At 46.7% G+C, this 27,427-nt stretch overlaps 1 protein-coding gene across 2 annotated transcripts in view; it reads right to left on the bottom strand.

The window, feature by feature from the left end:
* Positions 1-27,427, bottom strand: part of ZMYM4 (zinc finger MYM-type containing 4) — a 209,673-nt gene that overhangs the window by 23,056 nt on the left and 159,190 nt on the right. For both annotated transcript variants that reach the window (XM_082244488.1, XM_082244487.1), the window contains exons 19-23: positions 27,312-27,427; positions 10,948-11,127; positions 2,492-2,586; positions 1,268-1,439; positions 144-295 (exon numbers count right to left, since the gene is read on the bottom strand). The exon at positions 27,312-27,427 is cut by the window's right edge and continues 53 nt beyond it. In XM_082244488.1, coding sequence (XP_082100614.1) covers positions 144-295; positions 1,268-1,439; positions 2,492-2,586; positions 10,948-11,127; positions 27,312-27,427 — 715 coding nt within the window. The remainder of the gene's footprint in view (positions 1-143; positions 296-1,267; positions 1,440-2,491; positions 2,587-10,947; positions 11,128-27,311) is intronic.

Genomic DNA, 27,427 nt, shown 5'->3' with positions numbered 1-27,427 from the left:
TGTATTTTTTCCTATAGGAAACAAACTTCACTAACCGTTTCCTATGCGATACTTTTAAACAAAAATAATTAAAAACATTGTATGGATGGTGGTATGGACGGACACGGTTGGCAATGGATGTTAAATCCACTGCTACCATTTACCTGCTGAATTCCAAGGCACAGATATAGGATGCTGTCTGCATTGTATTTTTCTCCATTTGGCCGTCGTACCTCCTGAATAAACTGGCACAAACCATAACTTAGTTCAGCAAAGGTGCATGATAGAATATCTTCTTTTAACTTTACAGGTCGCACTAAGAGGGAAAGGTATGGAAATGGAGAATTTTAGAGGATTAAACAATATCCCTAGGTAAACATGTACTATACACATCACATCTTAGAAACGCAGATTTCACCAATTTTTTGGTTGGCACACACTAAAAATTGCACAGCAACTAAAAAATTAAAAAACAGGGAATATGAGAGGAATGCATATTGAACAGACAAAACTGAACTAGCAATGAGAAAACAGATCTACAATAAAGCTGCTTGTTCAGTTCTGCATGCTTTGTCACTATGTACTTTTTTCTTGTTCTCCAGGGTGACAGTAAAATGTAGAGAGAGTCCTGAAAAATAGACTGGCCGTGGGGGGACAAAAATGCATGCATGTCAACGCTGGTAAACCGTTCTGAAGTCAAAACTAATAATGTGGTGGTAAAGTCAGAATGTTTTTTTTCTTAATGCATTAAGATAAAAAAAAAAAGCCTATGTATAGCAGTCCCCACTCAGCCCCCCCTAATACTTACCTGAGCTCATCTCTATCCAGCGATGTCCACAAATAGCTCGGCTGTCCTGGGACTCTTCCACCTGATTGGCTGAGACACAGCAGCAGCGCCATTGTCTCCTGCTGCTGTCAAAGACAGCCAAACAATTAACAGAGAAAGGGGGCAGGGCCGGCCTGCAGGTTTGTGTCTGAATAGACACAGGGATCTGTGACTCAGTTTGGGTGACTCCATAGCAAGCTGCTTGCTGTGGGGGCACACACCAGGAGGGAGGGACCAGGAGAGCAGAAGAGGGACACGAGAAGAGGAGGATCTGGGCTGCTCTGTACAAAACCAACTGCATAGAGCAGATAAAAATAACATGTTTGTTATTTTTATTAAAAAAAAAAAAAAAGAACGCAAGACATGCACAAGTACAGAGGTACAAACATCTCCTTTACAGTAAAGGCCTGAAATTTGGTGACATTACATACACTGGTTACCTGATTTAAGTATTGAATTTACCTCCAAACTTGATATCCTCTGGCTCCTCTTGAGAGTTTTTCCACCGTACCCAATTCCTCCAAGCATTTACTCCATACATATATTTTAACGTGGAACCTAAAGCCGAACACCCAGGATATGAACCCTGAATAAGGTTTCGTGGTTCCACAGTGACTACTGACTTCTTGCGACCCTATAAAAAAAAGTTAAATTTGTGCTCAGTTGACTTGCTTTCATATAATAAAATAGCATTATCTGTACAACAATGTATATGTTCCACAACTGAACTGAATTGGTCTTAAAGGCAGATGGAAGGTTTCTCTGCTCATAGACAATGGTTGAGGAAGATGCTAAATTTCTAGTGCACTTTACAGACCAACACGGTAACAGTATTAAATTGGTCATGTGCCAGCTTTATATCTGAAGTAGTCTTTGTAATGTGTGTATGTATGAGGGAACCCTTCACCTTAATGGAACCCAGAATGGAGTGCAAAGTTTCCACTATAATCTCAATGCCTATGAGATGTGATGCAACTACATGAATGAAAAAGTAAAAGAAAAAAATATGAAAGACATTTTAACAATTAAACAAATATTTGAGTAAGAATTTAATTTAAGATTTTTCACAAATACAAGAGCAGTACACAAATGGAAAAAAAGGCTCTGGGACACTTTGTAGTCTGAATTAATGAAATGATGCTGGTTATTCAACCAAATAGAGTAAACCCTGTGGTTTTTAATGTGCCTTTTAAATGTAAAATTTTCTCAGTTCCTGCAACAAATGGGAGAAGACTATTCATAGGAGTTGTGCCTTTTCATATTCATCACCTTCAAGGCAGATGCTATTCTTCGGCCAAGAGTGGTCATAATATGGCACAATTTATGCAGCACAAAGATCACTTCTTTGTCCTTATAGATGAGGCTAATTAAACATTATAGAGAAATGCATACCGAACATGAACTTGCATTTGTGAAATATTAATGAAAGAAAAAAAAAAAAAAAACGCATTACAGAAAACATGGCTATTACCATTTGACCCCCAAACCAAACTTTCAAAGTATTGCAATTGCATACATATTGCAAAATAAAGATTTGCCTATTGCTCCTATAAATGCTTAAGTATTAAACTGCATCAGCCATCTACTCAGGAGCAGGATACCCCCAAAAACCCTACTATTCCACTGGACACATTTGAGTTTCTCCTTTAGGAGTAGGATTTACATGGATATGAGGCTCCCACTTACCCGTCTTTTGGGTTGGGGAAATCCATCTCTGTGTTTTCGTCTGCCTCTGGACCGGCCAAATGCACTGGAACCTTTATTGAGTGGGTCAAATGATTCTGTAAAGTGAATTAAAGGACAGGTACCAATGTGCACTCTTGCGTTTCTGCTACTGAATAGTATTCTATAACAAATTTGCCACCAAAATTCATTTTAGAGCGGACAAAAAAGTCAAACATTTTTCTTTCCAGTTTTGGATAAATTGGTGTGAGGTTAGAGTTCCTGTCAGGTTTTAGGTGAAATTAAAGCGGTCCAAACACTTCATTTTTGCTTTTTTTCTTTTTTTTCTTGTTCAGCCAGATTCCTCCATCCACCACAAACAAGATCACAGGCCTGTAAATTTTTTTTTGTCTTCGAGTACAGTACAGGACAGGGCAAAGGCTGAATATTTAAAGACCCTGAGTTATAGGCTGCTATCTTCAGGTGATTAGACACTAGCAACTTTGCTGGACATCCCCAGGCCCCCCCCCCTCCCCCCCGGGATGCCCCTATAACCCTTTCCCACTCCGTGAGACCTAAGTGTTTTAGCAAATAATGTAGAGTGACACAGGAACAGAGTGGACGATGACCTGTACTGTACTCCAGGATATGAAAAAAAATCCTCTCATCTTAATTGTACAGTACAGGACAAAGACTGGATATCCCTAGACCCTGGGATATCCCCAAGGAAAAAAGATGAAACCGTACCTACAAGCCTAACAATAAAAAGGGTCAGCAGACCCAATTCTGAGTGCTGCTGCACGATTCTCTCAGCTGAAAACTAGATCTGCAGAAGCTTCGAAGTTCACCAGGTAGAACTTGGAGAAAGTGTGAACTGAAAACAAGGAGGCAGCGTTGCAAATTTGGGCAAAATAGGCTTGATGCCAGAATGTCAAAGAAACACTCAATGCTCTAATGGAGTAAGCACATTAAAGTGCTGGAGGTGTTTTATCCTTTAGAGTGCAAGCTCTTGAGGAGTCATCTTAGCAATTTGCCAATAGTGGATTTTGAAGTAGGATGTCCTTTGCGAGGCCCTGATGACAAGACGAAGAGAGTCTCTCTTTAAGGAAACTGGCTTTCAATAAATTCTGAAAGTCTGACAATGTCCAGACAACGAAGGCCAATCTCTATGGGGAACTTAGGCGCAGGGCAAAAAGAGGGAAGGACTGAGTCTTCATTAAGGTGGAGGGTACATACAGCCTTAGGTAGAGAAATGGGTATTGGCTGCAAGGCTACTTTTATTTGTGAAGGATCAGGAATTGTTCCTTACTAGAGAGCCTGTAAGCTCAAAGACATGCCTGATAGATGTGATAGCCACTAAGGAGGCCACTTTACAGCAGAGATCATCCAAAGAGTTCTCTGATGGATTCAAAATGCAGACCAGAGAGAACCAATTTGCCATATCATGTAAACATCCTCTAAGGGGACTTTTAAGGGCAACCAAATAATCAAAAATCTAAATGATATAGTATGGTACATCTTTATTGAGACTTCTTAAAACATCTGATCCACGAGATTGCAAAAATATCAATATTTCTCCAAAAGACCAAGTATACATAAAACAATGGGTGTTTCTCCCAAAAACCATTGTTTTGTTTACTGCACATCAATAAGATTTAAACTTCAGCTTCTTTCAATGGAGGTCCTCCCAAAGAGGCAATCGCCAGGGAGCATCCGTGATGGCATACCATGCACAATGAGCCCAGTCTGGAGCTAACAGAATCACCTTGGCCTCCATCCTGCACAGCAGGTAAGGGAGCAGCATGAGCAGTAGAAAGGTGTAAATAAAACAATACTGGTCCCACCAGCGCCTCCATTGCATCTGCCTGAGGTCCCACGCTCTTACCACAAACCTTGATACCTTCCTGATGAGGCGGGTAGTCTGATTGGCAATTCCCCCTGATGAAGAGAAGCCACCACCAAACGGATGAATGTCATCTTGTAATCTCTCATTAACACAGAAGAATGAGGCTGAAGGCACTATTAGTAAAGTACTCCGTCAGTGCTCAGGCCATGTCATTTTTTTTATCTTTAAAGACGTTTACTGGCTAGCTACGCAGTGGAGTACTTCAATACACACGATGGAGCGTTGTAATGCATAAAGATTTTGGTCTGCTTGAAAGATGCAGACTTTTTCCTGTACCACTGCTTGAAGAAAGTGTCTTCTAAAAACTGGCAGTAGGTTTGGGAGCTCATCTTTAAAAATACCAGCCCATACCAGTACCACACCTCCACCTTGCTGTCGTCTGAGTTGAAGTGGAGCTATGTGCCCATTACTGATCAAGCCACAGGCCCATCCATCTGGTCCTTTAAGAGTCACACTAATAAAATCAGTCCATAAAACCTTTGAAAAATCTGTCTTCAGATATTTCTTGGCCCAGGTCTTGACATTTCAACTGATATCTTATTCAGTGGTTGTCAGGTTTCAGTCTTCGTTACTTTGGCCATGTCTCGGAGCACTGAAAACCTTGTACTTCTGGGCACTCTAGGTAGGTTGCAGTTCTGAAATATGACAGAGGATAATGGGTTCCTGATAGCTCCCTGTTTTGATTCTTCTCAAATCTTTGGCAGTTAATATGCTTTTTTCTCCCAACACATTTCTTGCGACCCGGTTGACTATTTGTAAACAAAATGTTTGATGGTTCTGACCACAACCCCCCCCCCCCCCCCATATCTTAGCAATTCTTGCTGCGTCCCTCCATCTCTCTGAAATACTTTCCAATTTCAGACTTTTAGTCTGTTCATTTTTTTGCCCCATTTTGCCTGAGGAAAAAAAGCTGCCTAATTATGCACACCTTGATACAGGGTGTTGATCTCCTTAGGCCACACCCTTCCTCATTACACAAATACAGATCACCTGATATGCTTAAATCCAGTAGGCATTCCAGTTTAAACTGCTTGGAGATGGACAATATGCAAATATGCATAAAAATTATGATTTGGCCAAAATACTCAATAATTGCACACAAAGTGTACAGAGGCTTTTGCACACAGCAGAAGTGAGCATAATTTACATTGACAAGCATATTGTGGGAAGCCACTGTATCAGGTATATAGAAGCTTACAGGTCTTCTCTAATGTTATCTAGGTCTACCTCTTCTAAAGGAGGTAGTTCCACTTTCGATTCCGCTAGAAAAGGTGGAGGTGGAGAACAATGTTCCCTCTAATTTTTTACTGTGCTGAGCAAATAAAAAAATTTCTGAGCGCAAACCTTTAGATTGAGCAATGGGGGGGGGGGGGGGGGGACGTCAATGCAGAGTGACCAGCTTGCCCCAATCAACTGCAGAGTGCCACAGCAATGCCCCCAATAAACTGCAGAGTGCCACAGCAATGCCCCCAATAAACTGCAGAGTGCCACAGCAATGCCCCCAATAAATTGCAGAGTGTCACAGCAATGCCCCCAATAAATTGCAGAGTGTCACAGCAATGCCCCCAATAAACTGCAGAGTGCCACAGCAATGCCCCCAATACATTGCAGAGTGCCACAGCAATGCCCCCAATACATTGCAGAGTGCCACAGCATTGCCCCCAATAAACTGCAGAGTGCCACAGCAATGCCCCCAATAAACTGCAGAGTGCCACAGCAATGCCCCCAATAAATTGCAGAGTGTCACAGCAATGCCCCCAATAAATTGCAGAGTGTCACAGCAATGCCCCCAATAAACTGCAGAGTGCCACAGCAATGCCCCCAATACATTGCAGAGTGCCACAGCAATGCCCCCAATACATTGCAGAGTGCCACAGCATTGCCCCCAATAAACTGCAGAGTGCCACAGCAATGCCCCCAATAAACTGCAGAGTGCCACAGCAATGCCCCCAATAAACTGCAGAGTGCCACAGCAATGCCCCCAATAAATTGCAGAGTGTCACAGCAATGCCCCCAATAAACTGCAGAGTGCCACAGCATTGCCCCCAATAAATTGCAGAGTGCCACAGCAATGCCCCCAATAAAATGCAGAGTGGCACAGCATTGCCCCCAATAAAATGCAGAGTGCCACAGCATTGCCCCCAATAAAATGCAGAGTGCCACAGCAATGCCCCCAATAAAATGCAGAGTGCCACAGCATTGCCCCCAATAAACTGCAGAGTGCCACAGCATTGCCCCCAATAAACTGCAGAGTGCCACAGCATTGCCCCCAATAAACTGCAGAGTGCCACAGCATTGCCCCCAATAAATTGCAGAGTGCCACAGCAATGCCCCCAATAAACTGCAGAGTGCCACAGCAATGCCCCCAATAAACTGCAGTGTGCCACAGCAATGCCCCCAATACATTGCAGAGTGCCACAGCATTGCCCCCAATAAACTGCAGAGTGCCACAGCAATGCCCCCAATAAACTGCAGAGTGCCACAGCAATGCCCCCAATAAAATGCAGAGTGCCACAGCAATGCCCCCAATAAAATGCAGAGTGCCACAGCATTGCCCCCAATAAAATGCAGAGTGCCACAGCAATGCCCCCAATAAAATGCAGAGTGCCACAGCATTGCCCCCAATAAAATGCAGAGTGCCACAGCAATGCCCCCAATAAACTGCAGAGTGCCACAGCATTGCCCCCAATAAATTGCAGAGTGCCACAGCAATGCCCCCAATAAAATGCAGAGTGGCACAGCATTGCCCCAAATAAAATGCAGAGTGCCACAGCATTGCCCCCAATAAAATGCAGAGTGCCACAGCAATGCCCCCAATAAATTGCAGAGTGCCACAGCAATGCCCCCAATAAATTGCAGAGTGCCACAGCAATGCCCCCAATAAATTGCAGAGTGCCACAGCAATGCCCCCCCGCGACCCCGTGCACTTACCTCACGGACGGTCACGGCACTCTGTCTTCAGTCCCCGGCTTCCAGCTTCCCGCGTCTCCATCCTCCTGAGTCCCGGCGCCTCCTCCTCGGCCAATGGCATGAAGTTGGCCTTTCGGCCAATCAGGAAGCGGGAGGACCCGCTCCCTGATTGGCCAGGAGGAGGATCCGTATGACAATAGCGAATTTTCATTCGCTATTGTCACACGATGGGCGTGCTCTCGGGGTGCACGCTCTGCACCCTGGCCGCTCCGTCTGCGGCTGCGCCGTCTAACTAGGTGCTTGCGCGGGACGTAATTTCCACTGCGCGTCCGCGCACGCGCGCACCTTAAAGGGAACACTGGTGGAGAAGCCATTTGGTGCTTTAGAGCTCTGGACAAGGATGACTGTATTAAAGCCGTTTGATTTCTGAGAAATTCTGACATAGTTTAAGAAAGATCTACCTTGGGCAGGTAGGCCACTTCTTGTACGTCTGAGAAGGTAGAGACAGGTGTTAAAATAGGGTTCTGCTCCGATGCAAGGGGGAAGCAATGTCACTGAGTAGCTTGAGTGCTTTGCAACCAATACGATGTAAAAAGGGGCTGTGACCTAAGGGGGGACTGCTATATATTTTATAAAGGTGGGAAACTGACGTAAAGGAAGGGCTGTAATGTAAAGGGGGGGGGGCAAGGTGGAATATGATGTTAAAGAGTGCTGTATTGTAAAGGGGAAGGGGGGGGGATGTGATGTAAAGAGGGGTGTTATACTGTAAAAGGTGGGGCTGTATTTTCGAGAAGGGGAGATGCAAAGAAAAGGACTGTGTGGCAAAAAGGGGGGGGGGGGGGCTGTGATGCAAATAGTGTGAAAGGGAGGGGACTCTGCAATGTAAAAGTGGACTGTGCTTTAAAAAGAGGGACCGGTTGTGGTGTGAAGGGGGTGGGTCTGTGATGTGGAGAATCTGAGTCATAGCACAAGCGTGAGATTCAGACCTCTGCTGGAAGAAAATTTTACTGATTGGACCTCCATAAATTTTAATTAAACACCTCTGCCCTATGGGGTACTCACAAACTAGATTGCAGAAATGGGGTAAGTGTGTCCGTAGAGCCCCTGTTCACACCAGTGCGACTTGTCATGCGATTTGACAGTTGAAAATTGCATGACAAGTCACACCCCATTTTGTGCCTATAGAACCATTCAAATCAGTGCTCTGACTTGCACAGATTGGAAAAACGTTGCTGCACTATTTTTAGTGATTTCATTGACATCTGTGCATGAAATTGCACAGATGTTGGCAAGCTTTTAGGCAAAAGTTATGGTAATAGTTTGACCTTTGTGTGATGTAATATCTCCACAGTGAAAATTCAACCTCAAGACTCAAGTACAGGTTTTAAAATATTTTAAACAGAAAAATGAATACTATACAGGAGACACTAATATGTGTACCACAAACATAAATCAAGTCTCATACTTACTATAAAACTACTGTAACTGTCCAACAAACAGGTCGAACCTGTCTTACCTTTTCATGCTGCTGGTCCCTGTATAGGTCCAGGCTTGCTAGCGACAGTGGGCATACCCCCGAAGAGTGGAGGGGTGTTCAGGGTCTGGGGACCAAAGGAATAGCCCTCGAACTGTATAGTACCCTGCGACTAACTACACTCATTCCACTCAGTACCATGGCGGGCACCTGATCCAAATGCACTGCCTATACGGTTATAGTTACTAGTTAGTTATAGAAACCTCTCCATGAGGGAGAAGAGGTCCATCACCAAGGACAGTAGCAAAAAACTGAGGTCCACAGAGTTTGTTTGGAATATAGGGTTACGCTCAAGGGAGCATGTTCAATGCTTTGCCAGTGTCCAGCCAGCCTGTATCCTGTACTGTAGGATTAAGGTATCAGTTTAGGCCTGAAGATTGGTTAAAACCTCCAAACAAAGTTTCTGAAAGCAGAGACCCTGGATAAGTAAAGTAGTCGGAGCTCCAAATTTTTATGTTATATGGTATTAATGAAACAGTTTATCATGCGCAAATTTTCTGTAAAAGAAAAACATTAAATTAATTTTCTGGCAAAAAAACGCAAAAAGTTACCCAATTTTTAGTACAATATAACCAATGAGGTTATGCTGAGCAAACAGTAGCATACCTAACCTTAAATGTAAAAAATGAGGCTGTGCTGAGTAAATCTACACCTTAAAATTACGTAGGGCTGTGAAACGATAACTTCGGTATTTAAAATTTTCAATAGGCGATGTTTTAAAAGCCCCTATAGGTCATCAGGTTATAGTGAACTATGAATAATGGCTGGTATGTGAAGAGATTTATAACATGTACACCCCCTGATGTCTTACAGGCTTTTCATTGGAGCCAATTGAGCGCAGCTTGTGCTCAATAGCTTCTTCCCTGACCTCTGTTGTTGGGGAAAATGACAGTCTTAACCGGAAGTGGCAGATCGCTTCAGTGTTAATTTTAGCGAAGGGAGATTAGCAGAAGATCTGTGGTCCCCCTTCGCTTTACCCAATCCTATCTGCCACGAAAGCAGACTTGTTAGATTTACATGCACCTGCGATATCCAACATGTGTTATTTAATTGTCATGTTACATGCATTTGTGTAGCTTTCCATTAAGTGTTTTTTTTTCTCTTAAATTTATTGCTATCACTAAGTGGCTGATAAGCCCCCCTATGTGACAGTGCTTTATCAGTTACTCTTTATTGAGACATCAGGGGTCGTCTGAAACACTGATGCCTCCGGTGCACTCAGACAACTCTGATCAAGGAAACGGCATCCTCGATCAGTTGCTTCACCTGGCTTCATGGCCCCCAAATCTTTACTACAAAATGGCCTATAGTCTTTTTTTTAAAAAAGCAAATCAAACTCAGGGCTGCAATTGTGGCCTTGAGTGTGCTTATGCGTCATTACTGCCACCAATAAGTTATGTTGGTGGCCAAAAAAAAAAAAAGGTTAATTGTGGTTTGTGCTAAAGTACTTAAATATTTACCCCTTACCCACACTGAGTGTTATTTTTCTTACAGACCCTTTCATTTAATAAACCGTTAACTTTTCTCCTCTTTTTATCCTTTCATGATTGGCGGCTGACCATCGAAATCAGCACAGCACCATTCTGTACTCCAGTTTGGGCGTGGAGTGATGGCTTTCGCTCGCTTAAAGTGATAGTATATTTGTTGTCTGTACGTCTGATGTTTCAAATTATTCCTGTTTATAGACGTGTCATATTGGAGACGTTGTGAGACTCTCCTTTATAACGTTGATAGGGTTGTTGACCCTTACTATTACTACATTATCTAACTTCTACAAAACTGTATTGTCTGTAATGCATGACCTGTTTAATGTTGATTTGCCGCCAATAAAAATATTTTTACCTCTAATAAACAAATATAGACTTCAGATTTGCAAATTTAACACATACATAATTAATGAAGGATATTCAAGTTAGATTAAGGCTCCATTCACATCACTGCAAATGCGTGCAAAACCACACCACAGTTTCCAATGGGTGTGCTAAACAGCAGCGCGTTTTTTGTGCGTCGGGAATGTGCATGATTGAGCACGTGTTTCCGAGACGCAATAGTGTGAACCTAGCCTAAAATGTCCAGGTCCGTTTGACCTAAATGCTTCGAAATTTTTATAAAGATCTACCATTCACCAACCTGTTGGGAAGTCTGTCTCCAAGTCCTGCTCAATTCCCACTCTGGAAAGTTGCTGAAGCTCTGCATCAGTTTCCTGCAAGTTGTTTGACCTCAAAGTATAGTGGTTTAATTCATCTTCCCAGCTGTGTGGTGTAGACACTGCTTCAGATTCCAAGTCTCCACTGTATGTACTGCCCTGGTCTGTGGCAATCAAACAAAGCAATTTCAAAATAGCGCTTAGATTATCATCTGAGAGTAGCAATTATGAAAAACAATAATCAACCAATCTATATGCAGTGCTAGTTGGGTAAATCTTGGTGATCAGTAACAAGATCTTATACATTAAAGTTCAGTTCACACTTATTTGATGCGGGAAATGCAGAAAATCCTGTGTTTCCCGCATCGCAATCACACAGCGTCCATGCAATCTGCGGTGGTGTCAATGTCGTCCTAACAACCCCCTGCAACAGATTGCAAAATGAAGTGTGATTGCCAGAATTGCATTGCATGGGTCTGTATACCCATACAATGCGATTTAGGTTGGGGGGGGGGGTAGAGGGTCCTACATCATTTTGGTGCGAATACGATTTCAGCCAAAATATATAGCTGCATTCGCACCGCACAGACATCGCATGTGATTTGCACAGAAATGACGTGCAAATCACATGCGAAGTCTGCAATAACACCAGTGTGAACCTAGCCTTACTGTTTGAAATCTAATTGAAGGCAAAACTTTTTTAGCTTGAAGAATTCCAGGTATGGATATTTTTAACGTAGTTTGGTACTGTATAGCTGGACCAATGTAGCTTTTCATATACAGTACCAAACCTGAGAATCCTTGTAGAACCGGTGTCTTGAATTACAATTTGCGAAGGTCCAGTCAGTACAACGCCATGGTCCGGACAGGACTATCACTCGATTGGAGTCCGAACTGCAGTATCCCACATTAAACACTGTAGTAACATGCTACTGCAGTGATCCTGACTAGCTTCTGGGCCAAGTGGCTGTCCTGTTGCATTCTATAGACAGATGGTCAGTTTCTCGCATGGGCTCCATTGAGATTAATTTGCATTTTCTCCAATGAATGCAAAGGCGTTCTCCGATTGGGAGAGGTGGTGCAGTGACATCAATTTCTCTGTCTCATTTAATCAGTAAATGCTTCGCAAAATGCAAAGCATTCTCTGAATAGTGCCCATCCTGAACAGCCTAACTCTTGTGTTCAAAATGCAGCAGGTAAGTGACTCGGAAGCTTGTGGCCTTGTGACAGTAAATCTCATATGTTTGTAAGAGGCCAAGGCTGGACTGCCAAAATTCCAACTATGAGTGTGTACAGAATCCCTACTGGGTCAATTTTTTTTGAAATTCGATTCACTGGACCCCTTTTCACCTCTATTGTGCATAGCAGTCAAGGCAGAATCTTTACTGGAGGGATGGCATAGATCAGCTTCAAAGGAGTAGAGATGTGGATGACAGACAGTTGGAATGTGAATTTCCACCCAGGAGGAGTATCAAATTAATTTCTCTTAGGACAGCGTGACTTCTCCAGCCCCCACTGATGGTTAATGTAGGCCACTGCTTTGGCATTGTTCAACTGCACCCTGACTGGGTGACCTTGGAGAAGGAATATAAAGGGTTGTAGAGATAGTCTGATGGCTCTCAGTTACAAAACCTTGGGCAGTCTCAACTCCGCTGAAGACCATATAGGGAGAAGAACAGGAAGTTGAATTTTCCTTCCCAACTGGTAAAGCTGGCATTCATTGGGTCCTCCTTCCAGGGCATGGGAAGGAAGAACTTTCCTGACTCCAGTGCAGAGTTGGAAATTCACCCTCCCAGAGAGAGAATTGTCTGGCTGGATAGATGCTTAGGGTGGCCCTGAGGGTGGATGCGTTTGTTCAATGAGGTGAGTTAAAGTATCCTGGAGTAAAACTTGGCAAAGGGGAGAATCTTTTCTGAAAGAAGAAAGTTTCTGGTTTGGGCTGTGTTCAGGAGTAAATTCCGGTATTTCAGACAGTGTGAGGGCTGGAGTGGACATTTTGGAAAGTTTATCAACTAGCTGAAGTTATGAAGAAACTAACAGTCCTTTGTGATGTTAGTTGACAATGTTGTGGTAAAGGAGTTCCATAGAAGGTTGTCCAAGTATCCTGCGACATGGACGACCCGAGTCCACAGAAAAGACAGAAGCAGGGCAAGCACTTTTGTGCATGTTCGGGGAACAGAGGAGAGCCCAAATGGTAATGCTACAATTGGGAAGTGCTGGTCCCCCACAGCAAAGTGTAGAGAGCTTTGGTGTAGTGGGAAGGTGGGGATATGAAGATTAGCATCTTGTACGTCTATTAATGCCATTCACCTTGTCTGAGAGAAGCAATGACAGATATTACTGATTCCATCTGGAATTTTGGTAAACAAAGAAATCTGTTCAAAGACTAAGTCCAATTTTGGGTGGTCCCCATTTGGTTCAGGAACTGTCAATAGGTTTCTATAAAATCTCAGAACCTTTTCTCTGAAGGAAAGGGTACATCCTCTCAATGTGACTGAAGTTATTACAAAGCAAACAGTAAATTTGCTCGTTTTTGAGCTCATGACAGCAAATTTAAAGGGGAGGAAGAGGGCAGAGATATAAAATGGGATTTTTGTACTTACCGTAAAATCCATTTATCTGAGTTCAACAGACACAGAGCTCCATAAATCATAACTAGTGGGTTATATTGCCTCCTCCAGGAGTAGAACTAGACAGAGCAAAAAACACCTGGCTACGCCCATGGGCCATCCCCACCTGGGTTTATAACCCTCCCTCTCTGCTCAAGGTAATCAGTTTAGTAGAAAGCAGTATTAGAAGTATCAGAACTCCATAGAGGGGTTGGGTGCGGTGTCCTTCGATGAACTCAGAGAAATGGATTTTAAAGGCAAGCACAAAAAACTGAATTTTTGTAAAATCTTACCTGTAAAATTCCTTTCTCTGAGTCCTCCGACAGTCGCCGCCTCTTCATATTCGTCACATATGGGGTATTAGACTTTGCTCCGAAGGAGTAGCTAGGCAACAGAATATGTTAACAATAAAGCTTTAACATATCCCACCCTCAAGGGGTGGTCCCCTCAGTCAATACCCTCCTACTTCCTGCAACCATATCTCAGTTTAAGTGGAATAGCAGTAGAGTATACATTCAAACCCCAAAAGAGGGGCGGGGGCGGCGACTGTCGGAAGACTCAGAGAAAGGAATTTTACAGGTAAGATTTTACAAAAATTCCGTTTTCTCTTACGTCCTCCGACAGTCGCCGCCTCTTCATATTCGTCACATATGGGGACGTCCCAAAGCAGTGCAAACATGAGGGGTGGGAAACGCATCCGTGCCGAAAGGCAACGCAGTCTCCACATCAAAGAAAGGAACCTTACCAAAGGAAGGAAACCAGCTGGGCAACAGCAAAAATAAGTGCTCAACAGGAGCAACAACCCAGGAAAAGACAAAAAACCCAGGGGATACAAAAAACTATCCCAACAGCCAGGAGTCCCCACAAGGGACCCTAGGGAACAGCCGCACTAAGAACCTTGCGGCCAAAGGAAGCATCCGCCGATGCCTGAACATCTACTTTGTAGAATTTTGTGAAAGTGTGCACGGTCGACCAAGTCGCCGCCTTACACACCTGGGCTACAGAAGCCCCATGACGGCAGGCCCAAGACGTACTCAGAGATCTAGTAGAGTGCGCCTTCACAGGCACAGGGGGAACCTTCCCCTGCAAGGCATAGGCCTGTTCAATGGTCTGCCTGATCCATTTGGCGATGGTAGAGGCCGAAGCCGCCATGCCCTTCCGAGGACCCTCTGGAAGAACAAACAAGGAGTCCGTCTTACGAAAAGACTCAGTCGATTTAAGGTAAACCCTTATCGCCCGAACAACATCCAGAGAGTGCAATCTCATCTCCTTTGGATGTTTAGGCTTCGTGCACAACGAAGGCAAAACAATATCCTCGTTAAGATGGAATTCCGAAACTCGTTTCGGCAGAAAAGAAGGATTAGGTCGCAAGACCACCTTATCCAAATGAACAACCAGGTACGGAGACTTGCAGGACAAAGCCGCCAGTTCCGACACTCTGCGAGCCGAAGTGATCGCCACCAAAAAGGCGACCTTTTTGGACAACATAGACAACGAGATCTCCCTGATCTATTCAAAAGGAGCACGTTGTAACACAGATAGAACGAGATTCAAGTCCCAAGGGGGCAAAGGATCCCTCCTAGGAGGAACCAGATGCCGCACACCCTGAATAAAGGTGCCAACCAAGGAGTTGGAAGCCACGGGACGTTGAAACAGAACGGCCAGCGCAGACACCTGACCCTTTATCGTAGCCAGCGCCAAACGCTGATCGACACCCGTCTGAAGGAAAGACAGCACACGGGAAACCGAGTACGTGCGGGGTGAAAACCCCCTGGACTCACACCAGGCAAAATATGCCTTCCAAGTACGGTAATAAACCTTCCCCGAGGAAGACTTCCTCGCGTTGATCAAAGTATGAACGACCTCTGGAGAGAGACCCTTCTCCTTCAGGACCTCGGTCTCAACAGCCAGGCCGTCAAAGCCAGCGACTGTAAAGCAGGATGGTAAATCGGTCCTTGAGACAGTAGATCGTCTCGAAGAGGCAGACGCCAAGGGGCGTCGACCGCCAGATTCACGAGGTCTGCGTACCAGGACCGGCGAGGCCAGTCCGGTGCCACAAGAATCACCGTGCTGCGTTCCGAGTGTAACCTGCGAAGGAACCTGGACAGCAACTGAATCGGTGGAAACGCGTACATCAGCCTGTACTGATGCCACGGGGCCACTAACGCGTCCGACGCGTCTGCCCGAGGGTCGCGCGTCCTTGCCACGAACCTCTTCACCTTGCAGTTGAGGCGAGACGCGAACAGGTCCACATCTGGAAGACCCCACTTCGCGCACAACATCTGGAAGACAGTCGGGTGGAGAGACCATTCCCCCTGATCCAGGGTCTGGCGACTCAGATAGTCCGCCTGCCAGTTCTCCACTCCCGGAATGTGAACCGCCGTTATCGCCGGGACATGAGTCTCGGCCCAAGATAGAATGTCGGCCACTTCTCGAGCCGCTCGGGCACTCCTGGTGCCCCCTTGGTGGTTGATGTAGGCCACCGCCGTGGCATTGTCCGTCTGCACCCGAACCGGGCAGCCCTGCAGCCGGTCCGTCCAGCGACGAAGGCAGAGATTTATCGCACGCAATTCCAGAATGTTGATCGGGAGGGAAGACTCCCCCTCCGACCAGGTCCCCTGGGCGGACAGAACGCCCAGAACACCACCCCAGCCCGACAGGCTGGCATCCGTGGTGATTACCGTCCACGAGATCGGACGAAACGACTTGCCCCCGGACACCAACGGGGACTGGAGCCACCACAGAAGGTTTTTCCTGGTGCGATGACACAACGAGATCTGAAGATCCAGAGATTGAGGTCGCCCGTCCCACCTGGACAGGATCTCCGCTTGGAGACCCCGCGTGTGAAACTGCGCGAAAGGAATCGCCTCGAAGGCCGAGACCATCAATCCCAGACATCTCATACACGTCCGCAGAGACGATTGTGGAACGTCCCTGAGGGACCTGACTCCCTCCTGAAGAGTCCTGAGTTTGTCTTCCGGCAGGAAGACCTTCGCCTGCACCGAGTCCAGTATCATTCCCAGATAGGGGAGACGAACCGACGGACTCAGTGTCGACTTTGGAACATTTATCGTCCAACCAAACTCCTGCAGAGTTTGCATTGTGACAGACAGGTCCTCCTCCAGACCCTGTCTGGTCGCAGACCGAACCAGAATGTCGTCCAGATACCCCAGGACAGAAATGCCCTGGGCCCTCAATAATGCCAGAACCGGTGCAAGCACCTTGGTGAAGACCCGCGGAGCCGAGGCGAGACCAAAGGGCAACGCCACGAACTGGTAGTGATCCTCCGCAATGGCAAATCGAAGGTATCTCTGATGACCCTCGAATATGGGGATGTGAAGGTACGCATCCTTCAAATCGATGGAGGCCATGAATTCCCCCGGAACGAGGGCAGCCACCACCGAGCGCAGGGATTCCATGCGGAACTTGCGAACCCGCACAGAGCGGTTCAGAGCCTTCAAGTCCAGAATCGGACGAACCTTGCCCTCCTTCCTGGGCACGGTGAACAGATTGGAATAAAACCCCCGAAATCTGTCCCGATGAGGCACCGCAACCACCACTCCCTGAGCCCTCAGGTCCCGCACCGCCAGGTGCAGATCCCGCAGGCGCTCTGGAGACAGTTGAAGATTTGAGGGAAAAAATCTGCTCTCCGGCCGAGAGAGAAACTCGATCTTGTAACCAGATCGAACGATTTCCAGAATCCATCTGTCCCGCACACGGGCCAACCAGGGCTGAAGAAAACCGAGCAAGCGTCCCCCCACCCCAAAACCGGGTGAGGGCGCCCCTTCAGGCCGAACTGTTATGGGCTGCAGGTCCGGATTGGCCGGACTTCTGTTTCCCAGACCAGGGCTTCTTCTGAGAGCCTTGGCCTTTGAACGGTTTGCCCTTGTAGTGCGGCCGAAAGGCACGAAAGGACCCCTGAGGGGGCCGAAAATTAGCATGCTTCTTCCCAGAAGCCCCCTTAGCCTTGGGGAAATGGGGCAAGAGAGTGCTCTTACCCCCGGTGATCCCCTTAATCAACACATCCAGGGACTCCCCAAAAAGGCGAGACCCATCATAAGGCAGATTGGCTAAGGTCTTACGTGAAGATTGGTCCACCGACCAACATTTCAACCAAACCAGACGGCGAGACAACACCGCCACGCTGTGCACACGTGCAGCCAACGGAATCAGGTCCAGGTCCGCATCACACAGATACATGACACCCTGGTGGATCTGATCCACCATATCCAGGGTCGCCGCCGAGGCCGAATCGGCCACTAGGACGCGCCTAAGCATCTGCGTCCAACTTGCGATCGCCTGGGCCGCCATGAGAGAAGCAAACAGAGCCTTAAGCATAGAACCCGTAACAGAATAAGTATGACGGGCAAGAGACTCCAGTCTCCTATCCGTGGCATCACGGAAAACAGGGGAACCCTCTGCAGGAATCGCAGTGGCTTTGTTCAAAACCGCAATTGCATGATCCACTGGCGGAGGCACACACCACCGTTCATCAGTGGCAGGCGAGAAAGGATAACGCAGCTTGAATTTACTTGGTACCGCAAAAGGTTTGCGCAGATCGCGCCATTGATCCTTAACAGCGCGCTGAAAATCAGCATTGCAGGGAAAAACCTGCGGCGTCCTGCGTTTTCTCTGCGTCCCATAAGCCGCCAAGGCAGCGGGGGGACACACTTCGTCCTGCAAACGTAGCGTCTGCTTAATGGAAGCAATCAACTCATCCATGATTGCAAGCTCTTCAGGCGAGCCAGGGGGAGAATTATCAACCCCCTCAACTTCAGCCTCGACCTCAGACCCCACTAGATCAAGAGAGGAGCGGGACCCCGATAAGGAGGTCCCTGCCAGAACAGCCCCATCACCTTCACCCTCAGAATCAGAGGACAGAGCAACTCTGGGCCGTTTAGTAGATTGAGCAGCCACCAGCATTTGCACCTGGGCAGCAAGGCCAGCCACAATATCGGCTAAATCCCCCCCTGGGGGGGGAAACAGCGGTCCCCTGGCTTTCCACCAATACTGTAGGAAACTTGCCCTCCTGAGAATCCATTGCCCCTGTAATGCCAGACAACCAAGGGTTAACTGCCCCCTTTTAGCAAGCGCGGCAAGCGCAGCCCACCGCACCACACTCAAGCACAATAAGACCCCCACAGGGAATATACAAACTGAACACAGGCAATGGATAGCAAGAACAGAAGGATAAAACCTGAGGAGACCCCGCTGCTGCCTCGATCGGTGTTCCTGGAAAGAGGAAGTGATGCTGCCAGGGCTTCTCTATGTAAGCCTATGGAGGCTACAAGAAAATGGCCGCCGTGCATGTAAACCATGCGGCCGGAGCGGGCGCCGGTAAAATGGCGTCGTTTGGCGCCGAAAACGCCGCTCCACAGTGCATAAAAACACACACATTACATCCCAATATAAGGATACATGTTAGATCGCTGTATATGCCCAAACATGCCAAGAAAAAACATGCCCCACAGCACACAGCTTCTCACACTGCCCAGCCTGACACACACAGTGTCATACAGCTCCCCCCCCCCCCCCCCCCTTGCAGCCCACAGCATGCAGCCGAGAGATAGGGAGACAAGCAGTGTGATTAAAGGCAGGTTACACAGTCCCAGACTGAGACCCTCCCAGACAGACAGGTCCCCACATAAATACACTTACCTCACATGGCGTGGGGAACCCGCACAGGCGAACAAGTCGCTGCACATGAGGCAGGGAGAGTCGCAATTCAAGACGCACACAATGGAGGTTAAGAAACCGCACAGCGTCCGGTGAGGTAGCCACCTCACCAATCATCCCTGCACCGAACAGGGATGGGTCGTTCACTGTGCCAGGAGCGTTACCTGGCTGAACGCTCGATGGCAGACTGGGAAGCCACTGACCCACGACCTGCGACCAGGGGGATCAGCCCGAGACCCAGTCCGCATGATCCTCTTCGTCCGAAGAACTAACTAATGCTGACAAAAATAACAGCTAAGTAAAGATAGAGAGAAAACTCAAACAAAATATTAAAAAGAAGAAAGAGTCTGGGACAGAAAGTCCAAGCACAGAGAGAGCCAGCCACTCCTGACAAGCTAGACATTAAAACTGAGATATGGTTGCAGGAAGTAGGAGGGTATTGACTGAGGGGACCACCCCTTGAGGGTGGGATATGTTAAAGCTTTATTGTTAACATATTCTGTTGCCTAGCTACTCCTTCGGAGCAAAGTCTAATACCCCATATGTGACGAATATGAAGAGGCGGCGACTGTCGGAGGACGTAAGAGAAATTCAATTTTCTCTTTCGTTCATCGACGGACACAGCGCTCCATAAATCATAACTAGTGAGACGTCCAAAAGAAAAAAATGAGGGGTGGGGAAAATAACCCAAGGCTAAACAACAGCCCTTAACCCAGGAACCAGGTGCCCCATCTGAAAAATAAAGTTTTAAAGAAAAAACACCCCTCAAGAGGGAACAGTCCCTCTTTCAAACAGCAGACTGCAAATGTTTGCAGCCAAAAGAAGCATCTGCAGATGCCAAAGTATCTACCTTATAGAATTTTGTGACGGTATGCACAGACAACCAAATGGCTGCCTTGCAAACTTGCGAGTTTGAAGCCTGATGACTGAAGGCCCAAGAAGTACTCAGTGCCCAAGTAGAATGTGCCGTGACAGGGAAAGGTGGAACCGGAGCTTTAATGGAATAGGCCTGAGTCACAGCCTGTCTGATCCATCTGGAGATGGTAGCCGAAAAAGCGGCCAGCCCTTTTCTTGGTCTGTCTGTACCCTCAAAAAGCGAGTCCGATCTCCGAAAAGACTCAGTAGCTGTCAGATACACCTGATTCGCACGGACCACATCCAAGGTATGCAAAGCAAAATCCTTGGGATGAGCCGGCTTGGGACACAAGGAAGGCAACACAATGTCCTCACTAAAATGGAAGTTAGAGACAACTTTGGGCAGTAATGATTGACAGGGACGAAGAACCACTTTCTCACTTTAGACCACTAAACAGGGACTGCGACATAATAATGCCACAAATTCTGGTAACCTGCGGGCCGAGGTAATAGCCACCAAGAATGTCACCTTCTGGGATACGTAGGCAAGGGAATCTCCCGAATAGTCTCAAATGGAGGTTTCTGGAGAACCAAAAGTACTAAATTTAAAGCAGACACCGGGTCCTTAATGGTACGCAAGGCCAACTTCTGATCAACGCCCTGTTGAAAAAAGGTTAAGATCTAAGCCACAGAAAAGGATCGAGGATGAGTGCCAATCGACTCACACCAAGAAATGTACGCTTTCCACATACAATGGCATATCTTGCTGGAAGACGACTTCCTCACCTTCACCGTAGTAGGGATCACTGATCCAGACAGACCTCTAATCCTCAGTACCTGGCTTTCAATACCTAAGCCATTAAAAACAGTTACTGTAAAGCAGGATGGTAGATCAGCCCTTGGGACAACTGGTCTTCTCTGAGAGGAAGCCCGCAAGGGACGTTAACAGCAACCAGGATGATTGGAAGATCCTTGCTCTCGATTCCTCCCAGGAACTGCAAAAAAAGCCCTAGTCGAGGAGGATACTGGCCTTACCATAGCCTTTGGATGCCTGCGGCGTCTGTCAGAGGACTCCGTGACCTCATCACGAACTTCGGTATCCTCCTGTGGAGCCAAACCTGCTAAAGGAGCTACATGCAAGACTGCAAACAGAATTGTCTTAAAGGTGGATACCAGACTCAGAACCTGTATGCAAATCGGGAGAGAGAACTGTGTGACAGCAGCCGGGGAATCACAGCCTGTGGTCCCTGAAGTTTGTGCAGAGGAAGTACCACCCTGGTTAGAAATAAAATCAGATCTAGGCAACTCAATTTCCTGGACAGGGATAGGGGGGGCCTTAGGTAGTTCAAACATCACCTGAACCTATGCAGGAATTAAATCCGCACAAGGAGACTGAAGACCTAAAAAACTTGAAAAGGACAACGTTTTTTCCCCGTTTCTGGGTACCCCCAAAAGAATTGTTTTGTGGATCCCCTTGACACTCATGAAAGAGGTCCATGGGGCAGGAAACCAGCGAAGCTTTCCTCCCCAACCAAATAATGAGAGGTCAGACCCTCATGATGGAGTCTAATCTGCTGGTTCGGGGAAGGTAGCTCTAGGCTAACCAGACCAAGGTTGCTTGGAACCTCCCGGGGAAGATTTAAAAGATCCATTTCCCTTATTCTCTGTGCCAGAAGCACGAAATATGGGCTGAGGGGAGCCCCCGTCTGCGACAAGGCTCTATCCCTTTCCTTGACTGTGGCAGGAAGGTACTCTGCTGCGCCCCCCCTTGTGATCCCCCGAATGATGTAATCCAGGGTAGCCTCAAACAAGCGATCGCCTTGGGACAGATCCATGAGAGCTTTCTTAGAGGCTTGGTCTGCAGTCCAATTCTTAAGCCACAGCACGCGCCTAATCACCACCGCTGAAACAAAGTCTGGACAGCACAGCAGCTGTATCCAAAGTTGCATCACAAATAAACTGCATCCCATGGACCAACTGGTCTGCTAAATCAACATAAGCAGCGGGGACCTGCTCACCCCCCCAGGCCCTGCCACAAAAGCTTGGCCCATTCAGTTAGGCTCTGAGACACCAGGGCTGAGGCAAAAACTGCCCGCAAGGCCGAACCAGCCATTGTAAACATGCTGTGTGCCACAGTCTCCACTTTGTCAGCCGGGTCCTTAAAGAACGGGGATTCCTCTACTGGGATCATGGTTGCTTTATTCAACCTGGAAACAGGAGGGTTCACCATTGGTGGACTATCCCATTTTTAAAGTGACTCCTCAAAAGGGTAACGTACAGCAAAACGTTTGGAAACCAAAGGGTAATGTTTGCTGTTTCCATTCCTTTCAGGAAAACCCGTCAAAAAAAAAAAAAGGCACATAAAGAAACACCCTTGGGGTACGATGCAATTTGTGCATACCAAACGACACAGCCACGTCCGTAAGCACATCAGCTGCATCCTCCATTTTTAAAGTCTCACACACTGCAGCAATAAGTGCGGCTACCAGTGATTTTTAATTTGCTCCTGCGAACATGGAGGAATCATTCGCACTATCAGATGGATCAGGGGATGTGATATTAAGTCCGCCTGCAGGACCACCGTCAGTGCAACCATGGGAAGCTGGGGTTCTGAGGGACCTGCCACCTCCATGAGGGGGGTCAGTGGGGGAGATGTGACCTTGAGGCTCCATAAAAAAGGAAGACCTTGCAGTACAAAAATTATCTTTTGGCACCACCAAATTATCCCCTCAAGGCTCAGGGTACCTATAAGCAGAGATACAGATAACAGGGACCCCCAAAGATTCACCCTATCGACCGGAGGAGCGCCGAGAATTCGAAACCAGCTTCCTCATGGACGCTATCCCTGTTCAAATGTCCCGAGCACAGGAAGAGGAAACTAAGGAGGAAGAAGCAGAGGAGAAACTTCAGCTTCCCCATGAGGCTTCAGTTGTCTCCAGCATCTCCCAGACTAAGAGAAATCGGCACCAGTGACATCCGGCAACACAAACATGGCCGCCAACAGGAGACCAGCCAGACTAAGGGAAAATGGCCCCCGTGACATTATCCGGCTACACAAACATGGCTGCCAACCAGAGACCAGCCAGGCTAAGGGAAAATGGCCACCGTCAGCTACAAACACTGAAGCATGCTGCCAGGATCTTTCCTGCACCCTCTGCATGGGGACACCCAGCCCCCTAAAGATAGGACACAGCAGGGCATTCACCTAGGGGTCTCCTACTCTGGGACCCCTCCAGACTACTAAGGCGGGGGGGGGGGGGGGGGGGGGGCGACGACGACACACTATCCCAGGATCCTTACAGAGTGGGGATAGCGGGGGGAAACCCCAAGGGTCTCTGCTGCATTCTCTGCCCTGGGACCCCCACCAGACTCTAGGTCTAGACAGGGGGGAATGGGAGCGAGGGGGGGGGGGGGAGCCCAGCTAAGTGAGGGATTTAAGCATGGGAAGAGGGAACCTGTAGGCAGGTCTGACCATCCCTGGAGATTACTCACGTCAACCACAAAGAAAACCACCAAAAGGGGAGACTGTACTTACCATTCCATGGTGCGGGTAACGCTCTAGACAGAACTCCTCACCACCGAAGTAAGGGAACTGTAAGCCAAGGGACCGCTGCGACTCAGACCCCAGCCCAGTCGCATGCAACCCTACGTTTAACTCGCGGGCCAGCCTCTGATCATGAGGCTACATCGCAGCCGACCTAGCTCGTAGCTGACTGGGCCACTGGATCTAGATTATCCAGCCCGTCGCCCAGCCTGGCAGTTGATTGTAGATCTCCCGAGAGAAAAACAAAAAAGATGTAGGGAAGGAGAAAATTGTTAATACCAAAGATCCCAGCCGGGAGCCTAGGTCCTTACTCCTGACTAGACAGATTAAAACTGTTTACCTAGAGCATAGAGGGGGGATTATATATCAGCTGGGGACAGCCCATAGGCATAACCAGGTGTTTCTTGTTCTGCCTAGTCCTACTCCTGGAGGAGGCAATATAACCTGCTAGTTATGGTTTATGGAGCGCTGTATCCGTCGATGAACGTGAAATTCTATTTTGTAAACCCTTTGACTAAGTCTATGACGTCTGGAATCCAGACTGGCCCAAAATACAATAGATATCACCTCACTCCTTGGAGTGTGAGCACCTCTTCATTGCGAGGAGGACTTCTGGGTAGGCTTGGTGTACTTAATGGGCCACAGTTTATGGCAAAAGAAAGTTTTGAAGTGGATGCCAAGGGAGAGTGACTGGGCCCTATTTGCTGAGCAGACGTATTAGCTGCAGGAGTTGGAGGCTTTTTTTGGTGGAAGAAGCACCTTCTACCAGTAACTTTCTGGATGAATTTATCAAGGAATTCCTCAGACATTCCCTGTCAAAAGGCATGCTTTTAACCAAAAAAATCCTGCATTTGTGCACAGAGATAAGAGACATTCTAGAGACTTGATGAATTACATTCTCTAGCGCGTCCACACAAGGCTTTTTCATAGAACATATCTCAGCAAAACCTTGAGGGGAATGAATACCTTTCAGAATGAGGTCAATGCTCATATGATCCAATCAATTTGTGTGTAGCTAGTAAAGGTTTTTTTTTTTTTTTTAATTTTATTTTACCTGCCTCTAAGTGCCCTTAAGGCCCGTACACACTTGACGGAAATCGGACGAAATATCCTCCGATTTTTCTCTCTCTTGCTCAGCGTTCATAACCGTTTTTAGTTGACAGTGCATAAATGTTCACGAAATTTCGCGTCCGATTTTTTATTTTTTTTTGGGACATTTGTTCCTAGACTTCCGAGTTGTCAGCAACTTCAGATCATGCGCGGTCTTTCGTATCTGATTTTTCGCGGATGTACTGCATACACATTAAACGAAAATTAGTCGTCTGGGGACAGACGATAACAAATTTTGGTGTTTGTCCCTCGTTTTTTTTTTTTCGTTGAAAATGTCCGCATCGGCTGCTGAAAGTTTTGTACACACTAGCCGAAAATTGTATGATTTTACCTCGGATGGGAATTTTCGGCAGATTTTCTACTAGTGTGTACCCCACTCTAAGGCCTTGGTTTGGGCAATGGAGACTCAGGTGCTGCCAAGCAAAGACTGGGCTTCCACTACAAAATCTGCATCCCCTTTTCTTTCCTCCATTTCCTCCTCAAACAGGTTAGGAGATTCCACCTCTGATCCACAAACAGAGTCAGAGGGTGAGAGGAAATGTAGCATTTTTCGGTTTCTGATTTTTCAGGTAACTGTACTCTTTTAAAAATAATTTTACTGTTGGATTTTCTGTTTACATTTTGCTTTCAATGGGGAATCCCCTGCTGACAGCAAGGATGAGTCATGGTTGTTCGGATGCAGGCAGGTGCTGCCTCCTTAACAGCCAGCAGCCCCTGAGCTGAACTCACTGCTAAATGTTTCAGTTCCTGCTGCAGTTGGTCTGCGGTAAAATAACGTGTTTAAAAAAAACACATTAACCTCCCTGGCAGTCGGATTATGTCCAGATTTCTGTGCTAAAAGCGGTACATTGTTTTGCATAGAAATCAGTTTTACATTTTAAAACTCACTTTCCCCTGTGATCCCCCACTGTCCTTCCGCTGTGTGCTCGGCCGATGCCAGCACCTGTCTTCCGGTTCCCTTCCCTGCGAGAGTTGCGACGCAGGAGGGTGGAACCGGCGGAAAATGCAAAAGTGTAAATACACTAAATTACATAATACAAAGCTGTGATCCTAACGGATTACACTGTATCATGCCCTTTCACCTGGTGACTTTTCCAGGTCTTTGTGCCTGGAAAATTGAGAACGACCATGGCGTCCAAAAAGCATTCTTTTTCTGCAAAAGCGCTTTTAGACGAACTGGAAAACAGTGACAGCGAAACTGAGTTACTTGAAGAACTGAGCGATAGCGATTCTTGGGAAAATTCGTCATCAGGTACAGAAAGTGACGACAGCGACGATTCGGATTTCTCTTTCTGGCACATAGCTCCTTTGGAAATTCTGAAGAAACATTTGATATACTTCCCAAATTCCACAAGCTATGTGCCAGAAGGAGACATCCGAATCTTCTGTCATCACCTTCCGTACCGGATGACGCGTTTTCCTACAAATCGCCATCGCTCAGTTCTTCAAGTAACTCAGTTTCGCTGTTTTCCAGTTCGTCTAAAAGCGTTTTTTGTGCAAAAAAAAAAAAAAACAAAAAAAAAAACGCTTTTTGGACGCCATGGTCATTCAAAATTTTCCAGCCACAAAGCACTGGAAAAGCACAGGCAGGGCACTGGAAAAGTCACTAGGTGCAATCCTGTGCTGAAATGGCATGATACAGTGTAATCCGTTAGGATCACAGCTTTGTATCATGTCATTTGGTGATTTTACATTTCTGAATTTGCCGCCGGTTCCAGCCCCCTGCATCGCAACGCTCGCAGGGAGGGAACCGGAAGGCAAACGCCGGCAATCGGCTGTGCACAGAGCGGGGAGAGACTGAGGATGCCGGGGAGGACAGTGGGGGAGCCCAGGGAAGGGGAGTAACATTGTGGGGTAATCCCGAGTGTGGCTCGGGGGTTACCACTTTTGGTACTGAAAGTAAACCCAGAACCACACTGGGGAATACCGCCAGGGAGGTTAAATACCACAAAATAAAAAGTAACTCATTTGATTTTTTAACATGCATTTTTTGTAAATTGCATGTTCCTGAGTTAAATACCCCATCTGTTATTTTAACGGAAATAAAAATCATGCTAAATTTAATTCCTAGTGAATTGAGCCCAGTATTCATTCAAAAGCGAGTGACTAGACCACTAGAGTTAACAAATGTTTTTATTAGCGAATTGACAGGTTTATGCGAGGTTTCCATTATCCAACGCATTATTTGGATTAAATCTCACATGACTCAAATATCGCATGCAATATTGTTTTGCGATTGTCCCCCCCAGTTATTGAATGTTAAAAGAGAAAGGCATTAGTATGCGGGGAAGCAGAAAAGGTAAGATTGTGGTGCCCCTGTTCAACTTTCTTCAAACCCTCTCTGTCTGTGCACACAAAGCCAAAACAGGACCGACCAAGGTAAAACACTGAGCTCATGATTCAGACTATAACAGAATACGATAATGTGAAAGAAAACTAATGACAAATATATACATCAACCATGTTTTCCTAGAGATCAATAAAAATGACCATGGCAATAGCAAGATCTGCTTTTGCCAAAGCTCTTTACACTACACCCACTATTGTTGCTCACCTCCATGTGATGTTTTCTCTTTTTCTTCATCTTCAGCAATCATTTCTGCCATCTGGAGAATGTCTGCCTCAAAGGGATCTGATGGAACTTTTTCTTTGAGGTCTGCAATTGCATCT

This window comes from Pelophylax lessonae, assembly GCF_965119305.1.
Source record: "Pelophylax lessonae genome assembly, chromosome: 2".
NCBI lineage: Eukaryota > Metazoa > Chordata > Amphibia > Anura > Ranidae > Pelophylax > Pelophylax lessonae.
This window is presented reverse-complemented; position numbering and strand designations above follow the sequence as displayed.